The sequence below is a fragment of the Lagopus leucura genome, unplaced genomic scaffold (genome assembly GCF_019238085.1).
Source record: "Lagopus leucura isolate 7727_CA_CO unplaced genomic scaffold, USGS_WTPT01 Super-Scaffold_100001, whole genome shotgun sequence".
Lineage (NCBI taxonomy): Eukaryota > Metazoa > Chordata > Aves > Galliformes > Phasianidae > Lagopus > Lagopus leucura.
Window position 1 is genome coordinate 86,202,886 of NW_024962262.1, and position 20,034 is coordinate 86,222,919.

The 20,034-nt window shown below is 38.1% G+C and overlaps 1 protein-coding gene across 2 annotated transcripts; it reads left to right on the top strand.

Moving 5' to 3' along the window:
* Positions 1-5,241: 5,241 nt before the first annotated feature.
* On the top strand, positions 5,242-15,772 carry CHMP2B (charged multivesicular body protein 2B). 2 transcript variants are annotated; one of them, XM_042868439.1, is made up of 6 exons: positions 5,242-5,393; positions 8,386-8,477; positions 10,673-10,867; positions 13,136-13,238; positions 14,284-14,390; positions 14,559-15,772. In XM_042868439.1, exons 1-6 carry the CDS (start codon positions 5,360-5,362, stop codon positions 14,670-14,672), a joined length of 645 nt encoding a protein of 214 aa, XP_042724373.1. In that variant the 5' UTR covers positions 5,242-5,359; the 3' UTR covers positions 14,673-15,772. The 2 variants fall into 2 exon arrangements, with proteins under 2 accessions (XP_042724373.1, XP_042724372.1); XM_042868438.1 differs by lacking the exon at positions 5,242-5,393 and adding an exon at positions 6,242-6,356.
* The last annotated feature ends 4,262 nt before the right edge of the window (positions 15,773-20,034 follow it).

The following is a 20,034-nucleotide window of genomic DNA, read 5'->3' on the forward strand; positions in this document are numbered from 1 at the left end:
AAAATGACTACACTCAGCCATAAATTTACAGGACCCTCTAACTACCCAGGGTAATAAGTCTTGTATATTATTACTGGGAATTCTTTCAAAGCCCAAATCATTTTTAGTTTGCAGAGCTCTCTAATTTATTTTCCATGGTTGGGAGGAATCTGCTGCTAAACTAAAAATACAGTTTTATCCCCCCCATTATCTCCATACATAAAGAGCCACAGAGCTTCAGGCTAGAATTAACATGAGATAGGCTATTATGACTGTAAGAACATTTAGCAATCCCTGTTGAGTTCACACTTTGTAATAATAAATATCCTCTCCGTAATCTCGCACTTCCCTTCCCCTGCCCCCTTTAACTTGATGCCTTGAGGAGTGTTTGAAGCTTATGATAAAATACTAACAGTATTTACCTGTTTTGTCGATAGCTTGGGCTTCCGTTTCTCCTTGGGCAAAAACATTTAAAAATACAGTATTTTCAAGTAAATGCTTTTAAAAGTATAACCCTTGATTTCAAGAATGCCCTACAGAAAAAGGATGTCCTACTGCACTTGATTATTGAAGCAAAACTAAATCTGCTTGCATATTTTATAATGAGGTTTCTTCTTTCACCAAGGAAGAAACTTGCAATCAGATGTGAAGGTTAAAAAGGATGCACTCTGCAACTCAAAAGCATTTTATTATCACCAATCAAGGTAATAATTAAAACCAGATTTCTCTAAGGAGGGACTAGACATTTAATGGGTTTTACAAAGTCCTGAATGTTATGCACATGCTAAATGGTGCAAAGAACTTATGCTGTATTAAGATTACGCTGAAAGTAAAAAAAAAAACAACAAAAAACAAAACTAAGGTATAACCTTGCATATGTAAATATCTCTATATATTTTGATACACTGTTTTCCTACAATGCAAAACTTTTTTGCCTGATTACTATAGTAAGAATTATTATAGTATTATTACTATTTATTGTTTAAATATTATTTATTACTTAAATATTATTTATTACTAAAATAAGAATTTGTTTTCTCACCTCCTTGCTAACTCCCTAACCCCTCCAAAAATTATTTGCAAATATATCCAAGAATAGAAAGTTACGATGGAAACAACATCCTTCAAATGTTCAGAGATCCAGCTGACCAAAAAAGGCTTCATTCTATACAATAACATCTCATGTTGAATATACTACAGTTTCCCACTTTTTTTTTTAAATTTCGTCAGAAGCCTGTGAAGCAAATTTAGTGAACTACCAGGCAAACTATTGACATCACAGAACTCCTTATATGAACAGACAAATTCAGTCTCCACAGATGTCACACAGTCCTCACAAGAACAAAATAAATCAAACTATGATTCCATACCTAAATGTGTACACCTTCTCTAAACTGCATATCTTGTAAGGCACAGACGAGTAGCAGTTCTTTGAAAAGTGTTCTATTTTAGACAGACAAAAGGAGAACCAATTATTTGTGAGACTAACAAAACACTGTTTCACATACATGCCCAACTCAACTCATATTGCGAAAAGATAACAAGACTGAACGTCTTGTTTTCCATCTTTCATATTCACTTTGACAGAATTTTCTAAAATTTATGAAAAATATCTTCCTGGGAGGTGAAGTCAAAATGTTTTAAAAATAAACCATGTTTTAAAATATAAACCATTTTAAATAGATAACCCACTGATTAATCTTGTAGTTCACTGACTTCATTCCCATCACAAGCTGGCTTATTCTAACATTTTTTTTACTTGAACAAAATTCAGTAATTTTATTTGTAGGCCATTAAATACTTTTTGTTACTAAACATACCTTTAAATTTAATTTCAGTGTTTCTGAAGCTTTCATACCTGAATATTTGCCAGATAGAACTCCTCATTTCAATGAATGAGGTGCTTTCCAACTCCTGTGAGTTTTGCAGAAAAATTATTGAAAAGTTGTGTGACCTTTAAGATGGGAGTAAGATGCACGATTTAAAACTTTTTTTTTTTTTCATACATAAAAATCGTTTAAATTTGACCAAGAAGAGAGAAGAATTTCAGAGCTATAACACCAGAGAGAACCTGGAGCATCTCACAGCTGCACCGTTTCCACTACTCCTCTCAATCCTCTCCATTCTCTCCTCTAAGACCTTCTTCATTTACTCCTACTGTTTCTGCCTTTTAAATTCTTATTCACAAATTTCCATGCAGGCTTTTTGCTCCATACACACCTTATACAATGGCCACTCATCCTCTCTTGCACTTTTCCAGATCACCTTCTTCCTAGCTAGTCACAGCCTGTTCTCATTGAATACTTTGCCACAACCTCCCTGCTCTGCAAAGGATGCTGTTTTCCATGTTACTAATGAGTGCAATTAGAGATAACATCATGATACATGCCAACAGGCTTCAAGGGAGTCAAACACATAAATCAACCATAACTTTCAGTCTATGAAATAGTTGATTCTTGCACAGGAAAAAAAAATTCAAGTGTTTAGTTGAGGTGCAACTTAAATTTCTACAGGCACTACAGTTCTCTTCCTGATGTTTGCTTTTACTCCCTTTCCCAACTCAAACTATCTTTGTATTTCAAGGCGTAAGGTACATAAGCCTTTACAGCGTGATCTCACAAACTCCTAGTTAGATGTGTAGCTGATGTGCCTGTTTTCATTGGAGTTTCTCCATGATAAAGCGTGTGCAAGCCTCTGTGGGACTTGGCATGTACCCAGTTATTGAGGCCCCAAAGACACTTATTTGTACAAACTTATTTTATGCTTTAAGCATTTCATATAACAATACATTTATACAGTTCTTTGATCGTTTATCTGTCAGGTTCCTCTAATTTTCAGTTTACTCACTTCATTCTTTACTACACATGGCCCCATTTAATTTTTTTTGTATCTGCAGATGAGGGCCCAGAATAGATCAAACAGAGTTCTGAATTTGGGTCATTATTCACAAAACATCCCAAGACAGCCTGTCTTAGCTTGTCAGATAAAGTTCACTTGTAAAGTTTCCCTCACACTAGAAATGAAGATAAGGAGTCTAACAATTTTCATTAGACTAACTGATACAGTCAGAAAGCTTCAAAGGTTTGAAGCACAACCTTGAGAGTAATCTCAAGACTCAAATTCACCTCTATTTTTTTTTTTCCTCCAGGTGTGTCAGAGGAGTATTTTTCTGCATCAGCCTTTATATCAAAAGTATGAAAAAGGTATGACTTGCAAGGGTATCTCCACATCAGTCATTCTGTCTGAGAACCTGAACACATTCAGTTTTAAGTAAACTGAACCTAGTCACCTGGTTTAAATTAAAAATGTGCTTGAATATTTAAATGGATGGCAGAGTAGCTTATGTATGCACACACACACAGTTATAATTTTTTGTCCTTCCATTTGAACGTGCTCAATTTTAAGTTCATACAGAATCGCACCATCCTTCGGAAACCCTGCCCTGCAGAAGAGAGCACTTTGGCCCTCATAAATGCACTTACACTACTTGCGTTGATCATATCTGTAAGATAGAGTGGGCTAGGGCAATGGGAGCCAGCTGGCATCAGCTGTGCCTGGAACAGGGCAGCATCTAGACCCTTTCTACAGAGGCCATCCCCCTAACCAAACCTTGCCACCTACACCCAATAAACAAGCAATAACAAATCTGAAGAAATTAAATTTTTCACACCTGCAATATATCACAGTCCCCAACCAACTAGAGAGTCGGCTCCCAGCCAGTTCTCTTGAATGTTTTCATCAATGATTTGAATACAGGAGTCGAAGGTGTACTAGAGAAGTATGCAGATGACAAAAGTAGGAAGACCTGTTGACTCCTTCAAGAGCAGAAAGGCCTTGTGGAGAGATGGTGGCAAATCAGAGGGCTGGACAGTTGCCACTTACATGGAGTTCAACAAAAGCAGCACAGAGAGCAGGCCTTGAAGGGCAAGGTGCATAAAAAGCAATTGAGGTCCCTTGGTTGGTTCAGAGCAGAGCAGAGGAGCTGAGGGGTGGCCTCATGACGGCTGCAGCCCCTTATAGGGAGCGGAGGGGCAGCACTGAGCTCTGCTTTGTGTGACAGATACAGGGTTCGAGGGAACGGCATGGAGCTGTGTCAGAGGAGGGCAGCTGGGGGTTAGGGACAGGCTCTGCACCAGAGGGTGGTGGGCATGGAGCAGCCTGCCCAGGGCAGTGGGCACCGCCACAAGTGCCAGAGTTCAGGAAGCACTTCAACATCGCTGCCAGCCATAGGATTTGGATTTTGGGTGGTCCTGTGTGGAGTTGGGAATTGACCTCAGTGATCCCTGTGAGTCCCTTCCAGCTTGGGATATTCTGTGATCATTGTTTCCCTCATCACAAGACAATGTTCAGGAAGAAATTTTGTGGAAAAATGATTTTCTGGCTGCACAGCTAATTAGCTCATTTGAAGAACAGCATAAACTGCTCAGTCTTTCTCTCAGAAAAGTGGGGAACTGAATGTCCATCACAAGCTCTCTCCTCCTCTTCATCTGTGCATTTTTAATGCCAGAATTTCAGTTGTGCTGGCTAACTCATTTCTAAGCGATCAGATGGAACAGATAGTAGCGGACATACAGAAATAAACTTGCAAAATGTGCATTGTTCACCTTACAGCGAACTGTTAAAACTCACAGTATTTGATGTCATCATGCATGACCTAGATTTCGGTGTAGCAACTAGCTACTTGGAATTGATTTTCCAGAAATACAGATTTTAAGTATCACTGTCGTAAAATCCACATAAATCTTTTCACTGTTGCTATGCTATTCCAAGAGATTGTTTTTCCATGCGAGGTTATAAAAGCAGGGCTGATCAGGGACCATAAGCACAAAGACAACCTGGGAAGGCATTATGTCCAGATGTCAAAATACACTTCTACATTACAATTGTTTGCTTTTCCTTACAAAACACACTAAAAAAAAAAAAAAAAAAAAAAGACTTTAAACCAGTATTAAATATTCATGTACGTTCTTCAGCTATGATTTTATTTTCTTATTAGTTGGTGTAGACATCAGTTAGGAACAGCTACGCTGTGACTACCTTATTAAAAATTGAGGATTGTAATTAGACTCTGAAAGCCAGAAACATTATTACTTTTTACACTCTTCTCTCTTGTGCCCCACGGTAGCTACGAATAGGCAGCAGATGCGTGCTTCCCGCACATCGTGAACACCGACAGCTCGGGCAGCAGAAGGCCGCCGCCGCCGCCGCCGCAGACGAGGGAGGCGGAGAAGCGCCGCAGCCCGGCCCTGGCCCGCCCCTTGCCTTGGGGAGGAGGAGCCGGGCGCTGTGAGCTGTCGGGCCGCTTCCTGGTCACCTGAGGAGGAGGAAGGAGCCCGCTGAGGCTCAGGGGTCTCCGGCGGGCTCAGGACAGGGCGCCAGCATGGCTTCGCTTTTTAAGAAGAAGACTGTGGACGGTGAGCGCAGCTGACGGCGCCCAGGGGAGGGCGGTGGCGGTGCCCTCGGGGAGGCCCGGGCCCGGCGTCCCGGAAACTCGGGGGGACTCATCGGGAGGCACCTGGGGGCGGAGGCGAAAGACGCCGTGCCCCCCACGGGGCGGCTGGGCTACGGGTGGCGGTAGAAGCCGGACCCCGGCGATCCCCTTCCTGTGGGTGCCGGAGAAAAAGAGAACAAACGCCGTTCGTTGTCAGCGAGGGAACAAAACGAGCTGTGGGGAGTTGGTGGAGCCGGAATAAACAGAGAGACGAGTCGTGCCGGTCCGGGGAACGAGGGTTGTCCGTGGTGTCGGGGTGGGCGGCTGAGCATCGCTGTGCTCCCCAGCAGAAGGCTGCGGTCGCTGAGCTCCCTGATGCACTTGTGCTGTGCGGGCCTTCCGACAAGTTGGTCTCGTCATTTCCACAGCCAGTCTGTGGGCACAGTGTTCAAACAGACGCAGCAGTGACCTTCTCGAGAGTAAAGCCAGAAAAGATTGCTTACCTCACAAGGAAGTCCTGCGTGCAGCTGTCAGCTCTCGCAAAAAGCGTTGCCTCGTGTAGCCAACACCCGGGGCAGGGGCATGCCAGGTGTGGGCACAAGCCCCCAGGCTGGCTGCATGGTTTGGCGGATGCTTTAGCAAGGAGCTGGACTTGATCCCCAGAGGTTCCTCTCAACCCCTGTGATTCTGTGATGTTCCTTGCCGGATCATTTGGGTCTTCATTTGAAAGCTGCGTGCCAAAAGTGACGCTGTGTGCCAGCCAATTGTACTTCACACAGGAAGAATACGTATCTGCTCTCGTTCCTTCCCATTTCTGGTGCACAGTCTGTGGGGAGGAAGGAGGAGATGACGCTACATTCCCATGACGGCACCAGGTCAGGCCTTGCCAGCCATCTCTGGTCCAGCCGGTTTGCAGGAACAGAGGTGTGCCCTCTTGCCCACACAGGTGTGTGAGTGCAGGTGCTTCCTAGGATGGCCATCAGCAAAAGGAACAAAGCTAGGAACTTGCTTCTCATTTTGCTGTGTAGCCGATACAAGTTCTTGTCCCTCGCTTGCAAAAACAAATGGAAGAGCTTGTAATTGCAAGCAAGCATTGTTTTCAATGTGTTGCTGTCTTTAGTTTAAGCTATGCTGTGAGATCAGAGAGGAAGAAAACAAGCATTGTGCTAGCCCATATGGTCTCATGACAGTTTTATTTCTTATTGTCCTGAAGTTCCTATTTCTCAAGTTTTCTTTTCTAAAGGAATTTAAGATGCTGTAGTTAGAGCAGGTAGTCTTGTATGTAGCTGTTAAACCTTTTCTTTCATTTTCACGCATGCAGCTGTCCAAGTAATATCCATTTGTCTGCCTTTCAAATTACTTGCCTGTAGCATTGTATTCACAATAATTCTCACTGCTGCTTTGCTCATGTGTAGAATGTAGTGTTATGTTCTGTATCATCTTTCAGCTCTTCGTTAATGTCCATTGAAAACTCCGTTTCCTGAGGATGATCTTTATGTAGTTCTGGGAGTAGTGGTAGCACTGCAGAAGGGAATCTGTTTTCACAGAGTTTGTTTGCAATATATGTTTATTTGGTTGAAAACATTTGGTGGGAGTGGGCAATGTGTATGTACCTGCTGCTGATGTTTTTGTTTTTTGTTTTTTTTTTTAGTTAGAACCTATTCAAGGTTGAATTATTTTCAGCCCTGGATGTTTTACAGTATTTCTTAATGGGAGAAAACAGAATCTGAGTGCTTCTTTGTACCTAGAAAAACTGATGCCAGCCTTAAAAAAAAAATAAAAATAATTAAGAGTGGCTGTGTATCAGCAATTAATCTTTTACATCCTTTATGGCTTTATTTCTGTTCATAACTATCCATTTGCACTGATTTTTCTCATGCCTAAGCCTTTTTCAGTACTGTAGCAGAACCCCATTGTGGCAGTCCTTCTGTGGATTAGACGCAAAATTTAAGTGATAGTGTGCTCCTGTTAAATTTCCATGGAAAATTTATCTAGTAGTAGATATATGCATTAGAAATAGATGAATCTCCTCCTGAAAGCACCAGCTTATTTCCTTTATAAAGGTCAGAGGAGTCTGAGTCAGATGCAGGCCTCTTGCCTTCGCCCAGGTGAATCACACCTATGCACCTGCTGTAAATTCTAACAAAAGTTAACTGCAGCTGGCATGACTGATGCCCATATTGTAAGAAATTCTTGCTTTTACTAAGTGGATATTACCAATTAGTAAGCAGAATGGAAGAAACATCTGTGGAGGATGTTACATTTCTTGTGATAGTGTTCAAGCATCTGCTTACTACATCAGTTGTAGTACACCAGAAAGCGTTATGCTATAAAGTCCTCCACTTTTGTACTGAAATACTCTTAGCCAGTTATTAACTTTTGGGAAAAGTGTAAGAATTCTTGCTTCTTGGTCTGCCTTAAAGTTGAGTTGTAGAGATGTGTTATATTTATGGAGGAAAATAATCATCTTTGTTGAGCCATAATAAGGTCAGAAGACAGATCCTGGACTTCCATTTAAAAGCATCTTCACTGCTTTAGTGGTCCTGAGAACACCATAACTTCTCTGGAATCATCTGTATTAGGTTGCTTCACCTGACCTCTCTGTTGCAGTTAGGTCTGACTTGTTGACAAAATCTGAATTCATATTGAATATGTTAATCTTGAGTTACAGCTGAAACTTGCAGAAAAGTGTCTGTATCTAATCTTTACTGGGTGGTTAAGGATCTTGCTGTGATGCAGAGGTTATGCTAAGTTATATGGCCTGTGCTGTTGAAGCTATGCTATAGTTACACTGCGTACATCAAATTGTATGTTGCCTGTATTTTCATGTATTTGAGTTGCTGATAGTTCTGGTAGCTGACTTTGTTTTAAACAAAAAGCTGTCCAAAATACAACATGTGTGCAGAGTGCTTGGCAGACGAGATGTTTATATACTACTGAAAAGTTTTCCTAGCTGTAAATATTTTTTTTTCCAGATATAATAAAGGAGCAAAACCGAGAGCTAAGAGGTACACAGAGGACTATAACCAGAGATAGAGCAGCACTTGAAAAACAGGAAAAACAGCTGGTAAGTAGAGCAGAGAATTTTGTTTTAAAAACAAACAGCTGCCTAACGTAACAACTTGCAAAGTGCTAAAGATAGTGCTCAATGGATCACAGTTGAACGCTGAAAAAATTGGCTCCTCCTTTTTGACTTTTCAGTTATTAAAATTTTGTTGGAAAACAATTTAAAAGTGATTCTGATGCTCAGTCTTTAACATAGCTAGAGAAAGAAACAATGCATTTGGATTTAATCACTACATCCACATTTTTTCTCTCCATTTTTAGCATTCTCTATCCTTCAGAACATGATATTTTTTCATACTAGGCTTTCAATCAATGGTATAGTAATGGAAAGACTAAATGATGTTTATGCTGACAGTTTTTCTTACTGTAGGTATTATGAATATCCCTATAGCATTATTCTTCTTGTTCAGCTAGAAGTTTCATAAAAGTAGCCAATAATGTTAAAAATATTTGCCTAAATTAAAACTTCTTTAAAACTTCATGTGTGGGAGCTATCATGTATTCAATGAATGGATGCTGCAGCTGTGTGACAGCATAATTAGATAAATGGATGTGACAGGTGGTGTGGTTTGATGCATGAAGACATGGTCTGACTGGGAAAAGCTATGTAAATCCAGGCAGTGTTTCAGTAGCTGCTGAGGTGGTGTTTCATGACAGCAGGCCTTGAGAGCTAAAATGAGGTCACACAGTTTCTTGAAGCTTTACAACAGGTAGTTTGTAATAGATTACTCACTGATAAGGCTTTTTCAGTAGGAAATATTCTAATTCTAAAAATACCTTAATTTTCATGATTATTTGTGACATTAAATTCTATCAGAAATTTTTTTGATGTTTGGGGGGATAAAAATGAAATTATGTCTTCAAAAGAAGTTAAAATATGCTCTTCAGTTAAGACAATTAATGGAGATCAAACACTGCTTTGTAAGAGTCAGATCCTATTTATCTATCAGTCAATCTCAGAACATTTTATTATGTTCTTTCCTCTGAAAGAGAATCCCTGATACTATGCAGACACTTCTATTTCAGTTCAGGAACCCAATATGACTATATTCATTTTATTTTTTTCAGAAGAACCTAACTGAGTTGGATAAACTAGCCCCAAGCTACTGAAAAAAAAGCCAATACTGTATTGCAGCTTGCTATCCAAATTCTGCTAAGTTAAGAATAAAATAATAAATATTTTATTTGGTTTGTTATCTGGATTATTTGTAGTGCTGTAGCAGTGATTGATTTTGGTTTATCTTTCAAAAAAGTCAAGTAATAAATGCTACTTAGTACTCTCACTGAGAGAATCTTTATTTGCAGATGTTTGCTATTAAAGAATTCAGTCTAAACTAATCTCTTCAGTCATTTGCAATATTTGAGGCATGGAAAAAAACAAAATTCTGGGCCAACTGTGGAATTTTGTTTTTGTGGTCTTTGTGAGCTACAAATCAAAAGGCATAATTTGAAAAAATCCCTGCTAACAGAATTATTTGTGCCAAACTTTTCCCTGGTACTTCTGTACCTGCAGTTTCCCTGAGCTGATAAATAAGTTTGTTTCTTGTTAGCTAGTAGTGTCTACGTTAAGTGCATGTTGCTGTAGATAAACCATAGTGCTTTATTATGTGATAAGTTCAGGTAAGTGATGTGGGCAAATAGAGCCTTTGTTTCCTATCTTTATTTACTTATTCCCCCAAAATTTATGAGATTATCTCTGAGCTGAAGAACTAGCAGAGCCTATGGCCTCACTGTTTCTTCCATGGGCAGTGCAGCAGGAGTGCTAGTAAATGCAAGAAATCAAAAAAGATTAGAGTCATGGCACTAATAATTGGCTGGACATAATTATTTCTTCACTTTTTTTTATTTTTTTTTTAAATGTTACTCCATACCCAGACACAGAATTGAATATTCACATAGAAATTAATGTGACATTATATAAAAGTTGAAGTGAAACCTTTTGGGAAACTGTGCCACTGTACTACATGATTCAGTTTGGATTTTAAATACAAAGCAGGACAGCTTTGTATTTGTTCTATGAAATAACCTTGAATAACCTCAGTAAAAAATCAGCTAACTGTTGGTATAACTTAAAATCCTGGAGAGAAAAAAAAAAAAAAAGCAATAGGAAATAGTTAACACTAAAAATTCCTGAACTTGGGACTTTATTATATTATTTGAATGTTTGCTTTCGTTGTTTGTTTGTTTGTTTAATAGGAATTGGAGATAAAGAAAATGGCTAAGACTGGTAATAAGGAAGCCTGCAAAGTTCTGGCCAAACAGCTTGTACAACTGCGGAAACAGAAAAATCGAACGTATGCTGTTAGTTCTAAAGTCACTTCTATGTCAACTCAAACAAAAGTCATGAACTCTCAGATGAAGATGGCTGGAGCTATGTCAACTACAGCAAAAGTAAGGTGTTACAAGCATATGCTGCATTTTAATGTAAACGTGGAGACATTTTGCATGCCGTAACTAATGGAATCAAGTGTAGTGCTTACTACCATCAACAGTGTTGAGGATACAGTAGGGGAATATAATTTGATTTGTATTATGAATTCTTTGTCCAATTAGTCCTGCCAGTTAGAGCCTAACTGGGAGTACCTTCTTGGTTCAGACATCTGTCAAATGTTTGCATGATAAAATTCACCTTTAAGACCAGTGGAATGGCTCTTCCAGTGGACAAAAATACACCACCACCAAAAAAATGACAGGCAACCATGCAATTACAATTTCTTGCTTGTATGTCATGTCACAAGCAGTTTTTACTGGGGAAAAAGTGGGGAATGCTTCATCTGGAAATTAAGGCAGTGTGTAACAGGAGCTTTATAGCTTGTGTAAGGTAGGTTATTACTTGAGATGATACATTTCTGAGGAAATTTAATCTGGGGTTCCCTGTCATCTTCAGTCTCTGTGCTCTAAGGAACCAGTATTGCATTAAGTTTTCTCACAAATCTTAGGTCATAAAAGACTCTGAAAAATCTCAGTTATCACAGTCTTATGAACTGTTTCCCATTTCCTTGAATTGATAAATAAGGAACTTGCTTTTGGCAGCAGGATTGTTCAACTTGAGATATAGAGAATAGAAGATGCACAAGTAATTACAGATAAATAGTACTTCTGTCACAGTCTGAGATAAATCCAGTTATGTGCCTTGCAGCTTAATGCAGAAAGTAATTATTGCTGTGAAAAAAATATTTAGAGGAGTATGTGGCAGAAACAAACCCATCCAGTGATGAAGTTGTAGCTCTGCAGCAAACTTTATTTTTCAGGATTAACCCACAAAGAGGTGGCGTGTCTGACTACACGACCAATCAGGTCAAACAGTTTACTGAATATATTCCCTAAGAGTCTTGCATGGGAACAAATTGATCTTTTTTTTTTTTTAATTAATTATTACATTAGTAGAAAAATATATGCAATCAGTTGCCTTAAGAGGCACAACAAATACATGAATGTGAAACTTCCAAAATATCATCAAAATGGTTTTTAGCCTTGTGTGGCACCAATTTTGGATAAAGTCCAGTGAGTAGTCACCTGTTTTTTTAATCATGGGTCTGACCTCTACTTGCTAAAGATACATAAATCAATATAGTACAAATATTTTTTTATATTCATCTATGAGTAGAAGAATTCTAAAGAACTAACACCCTACAAGTCCAGAACAAGTTCTTCAATTAAAATAATAAGAATAGGGACACAACCTTTGAAATTCAGGTAGTGTTTGAAGCATACTGTTTTATCATAATTGAGATGGTGGTCAGGCAGTGGAACAGGCTTCCCAGGGTGGTGGTTATGGCACCGAGTTTGCCAGAGTCCAAGAAGCATCTGGACAACGTTCTCAGTCATATGGTCTGATTTTGGGTGATCCTGTGTGGAGTCAGAGGTTGAACTTGATGATCCTTACAGATCCCTTCCAGCTTGAGACATTCTATAGTCACTTCAAGCAAAATCAGAAGTAAAGAAGTAGTGCTTCTATGAAGTAGTAGTGGATGTACTGGCTAATTTAAGGGATGCTATCAAGCCAACTGTTACCTTCTTGGATATACTCTTTCATTTATATTGCTCACACCTATATTTGGGTTTAGACATCCCATGAGAGATGTAGAAGCATGCTTTTTATAAGCAAAGACAGCTGTGTACTTCTAGTAAAACAGTTGATCTGTACTCAATACAAGAGTTCACTGTAAGCTAACGTGAGCACTTATTTGCTTTTCACAAAAAAAAGAATCATTTTTCCATGAAATTGTATCATAAGGAAATGATTGCAATTTAGTGTCTGTCCCCTAGTGGTGGTTGAAATAAGTGTTCTTCAACCAAATAAAAAACCTACAGCCATTTACCTCTAAAATGTATAGCCTGCAAGTAGGGAAATGTTTTCCCCTTCTTTTCATTAAGATCAGGCAGATTTTTCCAAGTATAAAGGTGCAAGAAAGGCATATACATTTAAAAGAGTTTATCTATTAGTTTAGTAGAAAGCAGTATTTCTTGCTAGGTGCAGACTGTACTATTGATCTATGTGTCTGCAGTGTTCCTGGCATGTGAAAGAACCAAAAAACATGAAATTTTGACTAAATTGTTTATTTTATTAGAGAAGTTTTATTCCTTCTTAATGCATATATTGGCCTTTATTACTGTCTAACTGTATGATAATAGTGACTTTTCCCCCCATATTATTAGACAATGCAAGCAGTTAATAAGAAAATGGATCCACAAAAGACACTACAAACTATGCAGAATTTCCAGAAGGAAAATATGAAGATGGAAATGACTGAAGAAATGAGTAAGTTCTGCACTTAGGGAAAATAGCTAGCTGCATCCCATAGTTCCCTGCAAGGTTTAAACCAGTATAGAAATACAGATGTTTGAGGTTTTATTTCTCCAAACAAAGAAAGTGATAGCAAGTGAAAACCAAACAAAACTATAAACGTCTGAGCAGAGAGGCTGCCTTAGGCTTTTTGGTAGCACTGCTTTAGTAGCACGTTAATCCATTCCTTCTTCACGTGAAACACTCATCATACTTCCAATAGGAACATATGGGAAGGGGAAAGGGTTTGAGACCACTACAAGGCTTTATTGGCATAACCTAATAGGAGGTCATGGAAAAACTGCTTTTCCTGTAGTTGATCATTCTGTATATGGTTTTTGTTTTGGACTGTTAGCAATTCAAGTTTAACTGAGAAATTATTGATCATCTCAGCTTTATGTACATGCTGATATGGGATTTATTTATCTCCTTACTGATTTTTAAGCCACAAACTTCCTTTTGGAGGGTGATAGATAAAGGAAGTTTTTTGTTTCTGGTAGTTTTTGTCCTTTACCACCTAGATTACAGAACTTCCCAGTGTTGCTAGCACATTTTCCTTGCCATACTAATCCTTGTCGCTGTTTTGGCCCTAATACCATAGAATGAACTCAAAAGAATATTGTTGAGCAGGATATCAACACTTCACTTGCCCAAAATTGTATTGTTGCAATTCAGAAATTAGGTAACAATTCTGCAACTTATTTGGAAGAGGGAAGGGATTTTTAGGGAACTGTAGATGGTGTTTTTGAAAAGAAAATATTTTAAAACATAGTGGAGTGGTAATAGAACAACTGAGCTATTTCACTGAAACCAAACGTTTTTACAAAAGCGGTCATATTGTATCATGTTATACCTCCCCACAGTTGCAGGCTTTGCAAGGCAGAAGTAAGAATACCATCTCTAATATACTGTTGCTTTTTCCTGGTATCTTATTTAGTGGTATTTTGGGAGGGTAGAAAAACAGCAGTAGATTTTTGTAGTCTCTTTGCATAATGTAATGTTTTGTTTTTTTTCCTCTAAGTTAATGATACTTTAGATGATATTTTTGATGCTTCTGATGAAGAGGAGGAGAGCCAGGATATTGTTAACCAAGTGCTTGATGAGATAGGAATTGAAATCTCTGGAAAGGTATGGGTATTATGAATTATTTCACGTATTTCTTCCCTTTCATTGATTTTCACCACCCCCACCCCGAGTATTTTTTTCTAACATCCTTTATTTTAAAGTCCTGTTCTAGTAGTCAGTTTCTCATAAACGGTATTCATTTGATTAAAGAAAGTTTCTGTCTCTTCCTAGATGGCCAAAGCTCCATCTGCTGCCAGAGGTTTACCATCTGCATCAACATCAAAAGCTGCTACCATATCAGATGAGGAGATTGAACGACAGCTCAAAGCTTTGGGAGTTGATTAACTTGATGGCAATAGTCTGCCTTCTTCAGACTGCAGGACATTCAGCTGCAGACAGATGTAAAAGTGCAAATACTTTGTCAGTGCAACTGATGCCTAGGAAAACTCTGAAGCTGCAGAAATGATATCTTCAAACTGATACTCTGAAGGGAGAAGGAGACCACTCTGAATCAACTGATAGGGAGAATAACACTTGCTGTGTCCATTGCATGCCTTTGTCTTGAGCAGTGGACTGGGTAGAGATGTAGCTCTAATGATAAATTTATACACAGTCTGAATTCATTCTCTGTTGAATTCAAAGTTTTCTTCTCAGTTCCTTTTCTGTCCTTAAAATTGGCAGTTCTGTAGCTGGTGGTGTTATCTCCTAGGATAGCACCTGTATAATATATATCATTTTTATAAATCTGTTCCTATAGAAGAATTATTAGTCTGTCATCTTGGCAGAAACGAAACTTCACCTTTACTCTTAGCTGAAATTATTTTGTTTTGATGAGAAATAGCCTTGAAATTCCAGCAATTTAGGCAGAAAGAAAAAGCAGATTATGCACTTCTTTCAAGTTTCTGCAGTAACTTTTAGTTGACTAAATAGCTGATTATTCTTTTTGTCAAAGGAGGATACAGTCATGCAGTTAATTCTACTGGGAAGGGATTTAGATATTAGTGAACTTCAATGCATGAAAGGCACTGATTGAACTCTATTGTACTGTAACCTAACAGTATTCCTGTGCCTTTATGTATATAAATCTAGTATTCTTGATTTTTTTTTTTTTTTCCAGGATGAGTCATTGAAAGGAGAGTAAAATATAAGACAGTTTCCACAAAACATTATGGCAAGAGCTCTGATCAGCCTCAGTGATGTTTAGAAATGTACCTGTTCAGAAATGCTACTTCTGCATCTGCAAAAAGGACGCTTGCCTGAAACATTTGTATATATTTTACAGTATTTCTTAATGGGAGGTAACTGTGCATAGTTGAGTTTACTAAGATATAATTGAGCACACTGATGATAAACTAAATCTAATTCTCAGTTACGAGGACAATTTTGGATGATACATGATAATTACTTGTCAAAACACTACAATAAAAGCATTCTGCTTCCATTAAGGTTTTTTTTCCTATGGTCTCTTAGCTGTATCAGTTTGATTCTGGCTTTAGGTGGAATACATTTGACTAATGAAATAAAAACTTGACATTTTTAGTAGATGACTAAGTCTGAGAATGCAGTTCCCAGTTACAACTTCCCAGATAGCATAAAGTTCCTCAGGCCCTTACTCTGCTGTAGATTATTTGCCTGGTTGTGCTGGTATACTGGGGCTGTTCAGCAAACAGAAACAAAAAAAGCACTGTTGTTACAAAGAAGAAAGTAAAATACCTCTGAAGATTGAAAACAGAAAAACTTTGAGGTACAAGTTGCTTGAAAACACTGCTGTTAGAGAAAGTGCAAGAGGAAACATTAACTTCTGTGCAACTACTGTTGTTGCACCATCTGCTTTACATTTCAAATCAGCAGACAAAAAAAGCATAGGTGAATTTTCATATGTCTTTTTTTTTGTTTGTTTTTACACGGATGTTGATAACAATTAGAGAGAGTAAGGAATGTGCTATTAATTTGTGAGGCAGTGGATATGAACATTTAAGTTTATATATTGCCTATCCCTCTAAAATGATTTTTTTAAAACAAGTTATTTTGTAAAAATCTAATAAAAGGGGTTTTTTTTATTCCACAGTGGTTCTGTCCTCTAGAAGTTAGTCCTACACATCCTTCTCTTGGTGGTTTTTCTTTGCATTGTTAGATCTGTTATCTTGCCACTGACTTTTCAGCACCTGTAAGATTTCTGATACCATTCCTACTGCTGGTTTTGGGGAGTTTGGGGAGCTCCTTTGGGCTCGACAGCTACAAAAGCAAAACCACTGACGCAGTGCCACTCTGTTCTCTTACTCAGTATCTCTCCTTTCCTTGCCTTTTAAAGTGTGAAAATCCAAGCTTAAAGTCGCAAAGACAACAGGTAAGGTCCAAAGCTTTTGAGTAACCTGCTATCCAAATTATACAACTTTTTTTTCTTTTTCTTTTTTTTTTTAATAGCCCCATTCTTAAACGTAAATTTACCTTTGACCCAAGCAATAAAGAAGCATAACATTTATTGAGCGTTTATGGAAGATGTAAACGTTCTGTCTGTGGGCCTTTGACTCAACATTAAGTACAGATTATGACTAAGTTTGCATTTCCTTCCTTCTGAAAAGGAGTTTCTACTCCTAGGCATTGGAGGAGAAACTAATGTGAAGTTAGGTATAAAGTGTAATTGATTGTATTTTGGTTGAAGACCAAGATTTGTGTCCCTTCTGAGTGAAGTGCGTACTTTATTCTTTCAGTAGTTGTTAAAATTGGGTGATGTTAAAACTTCAGTGATGAGCTTTTTCCTGTATCTTTAAGGTCCTTGAAGTACAGTAATGAAGGCATTACTATTTGGCATCAGAAAGATTGCTTATCTGAAGTCATCATCAAGATCTATGCAGTGTTTCTGGAGGCAGTTATCCAAAGTTCTGCAGCCCTAATTAACATGAAAATCTTAGTAGCAGAATAAAGTGTTTGTAGGTTTAGTTATATTTATTTCAATTATAGTTAGTTACATATTTTGGAGCACTCTGTAACCAAATTACATCTCCCTACTAAGAAACAAGTTCTTTTAATATTATTTTGAGTAAACTAAAATGACAAAGAAACCAACTCAGTCCCTCATACTCCTTTATCCTTGCTCACACCTTAACAGGAACTGAAAGTCTTCTATCCAGAAAGAACTGCACAATTGCTTGATGCACCTAAAAACAGCTATACTGAGGCAGACCACAGTCCATGTCACACAGAATCCCGCTCCACTGTGCCTGTAAGCAGTGCCCAAGAAAACAAAAGAACAAGATAAAGAAAATAAAGTTTGGGGGAGAGATTAGTAGTCATCTATCAAAGTTATTTCCATAGGGTACATAATTTTACTGTATATGGCAGTTTGAGTGGCTTTCTGTTCTGTAGGCTTAGTGACATGAATAAATTGTTGGCACTCACAGTTTCTAGTAGAGGAATTCCACAATCTAGTCCTTACCTCACCGAGAATCACTGTTTTATGTTTAACTTTACATGTTGACTTAGTTTTTATATTATGCAGGGTGGTGAACAACCTGTCTCCATCTTTTCTGTACAGCATGTAATTCAGTAGATCACTATAACAGTCAATGTACATTACATCTCAGAGATAAAAATCTAGCTTACTTAATTATTCCACTTACCTTTGATCAATAGCTTTGTTGATACTGTGTCCTTTTCTAGATACACTGTCTCCTTCAGATGTGGGTGATAAGAGCGTACATCACTCAGGAGACAGGTGAACCACAGGTATAGGTATTAGCAGAAGGTTTTGTTTTGTCCTATGTTCTAACAAGTTTCTTACAGTTACCAGTGGCAAAGTAAAAGAAAAAAAAAAAAAAAAAAGAACCCACAAAACTTCAAAGAAAAATGGCACAACCATATTTGTTAAGCAGCTACCTAAACTTACTTGCAGGCTTATAAAGCTAACTAAATGTCAGGCATCTGATCTAGGGCCTTTTCCCTCAATCAAGAATGATTGATGGCAATTAGCCAGTGAATTATTTGTTCCTAGAGAAAACTCTGAATTGCCACTTTCTCCAAGTCTAACAGCTGCAGCTGCAGCACATTAAATTGATTTCATCCAGGCATTTTTTTTTTCTTTCCTTTTTTTAAACCGATTCTGCTCTGAGATGTTAGTATTTCCATGGTGACAGCTAGATGTGTTTAGGTGGTGACTGCTTCTTCCACTTAGTTTTTTTGTCACTCTTCTGTAACAAATGGCACTATGTGCCAATTTTCATTTCATTTTGCTAAGCTTCTGCAATTAGCCTTCACTTGGGAGACTTTGTGAAAGACAAGAAATCACAGTTCCATGAATTTCTCTTGAATTAACTTACAGCATGCTAAAGTGAATAAACAAATCTGTACAACTCACAGCTAAAAAAGTTAAGTATTGCTGAAAGAGAACTACAAACAATTATGTGGAAAACTGAACGTGTAAGATTACTTTATTTGGGGAGGAAGAGAACATAGAGGCTTACAGCGTCACTAGGAAGCCTTTTATAATCAATAAAATAACTTACAATATAAATAAAACTCATACTTGCCAGTAGTTTCAATATACATACAACACTAGACTACGTAATATCAGAAGTACAGAAATGCATGCTGTTGAGTGCCAGTCATCTCAAATGTGTTTATCTTTTATCCTGTTGGAAAGCTTATGATCTGTCAACACACGCACAACTGAAAAAGGCAGAGGCGTGGTCTGTGCTGCTGTGGGTGAGCTATGCTAGCATTGAGAACTAACCCACTAGGGTATATAGCATAATTTCTCCCATTTGAATGGTTAGATTAGCATCTGCTTCTAAATTAAGGGGTTGTAGCAGTGCAATTAATCCATAAAAATATATTTCCAAGGCCAAACTTCCACAGCTGAATAAGCTTATGGCCACAGTAATAGGTGTCAGAGACAATTTAACATGCAAGAGTGTGAAAACACAATTTGTCCACGCTGATTCTAAGTGATCTTGAACGGTAAACCTCTTTGCTTTCTGTGGGCCTATTATTTAGACATTTTCTAAATCATCAGGTCTATTTAATGGAAAAATAAAATTTATCAGGCCATTACTGCTTGCTTGTACTCACTTAATTCCAGTCCTGGGAGAAGTGTAAAATACATATATGATAATGGGCTATTTAATAACAACAAGCAGGGTTGATGAGATGGCTTGATAATCTGTCCCTGGTGAGTACTGAAGTCCTTAATTTAGTTTCTTGGTGTCTGGCTTTCTGATAGGTGGAGCTCTGGCACTGTCACTGGTTTTTGTTAGCTTACTGTCGTGGGGTTGTTTTGTAAGTTTTTATTGCTCTTTTTTGCCTGATTTTTTCTCTCCAGGCTACAGGATGACAAGGGGTTATTCTCAGTTGTTGGGGTGTAAGAGAGAGTGGGAATATACAGTGCAGTAAATGCTTTGGCTACTTGTTTCAAAGCAAAAAAGCCTTGTTTTTTCACTTAATACACTCTCTCATTTAAGTGTGTCCACAAAAGGATTTAATCTTAAAAAAATATAACGCAGAGAAAGTCTGAAGTAATAATTAAGTGATCATTCCCTACTTTTTCCCATCAAGCCATAAACTCTTAATGCAATAGCTAAACCTACTCAAACCAAACCTTAAGGCATGCAATGAATTGGCAGGAAATACCTTTTATAACTAGCATTAGAAAATGTCACTTGAACTTAGCACCTGTTTAAGGCAGTGGTACACTGAAACCAAGAACATGTGA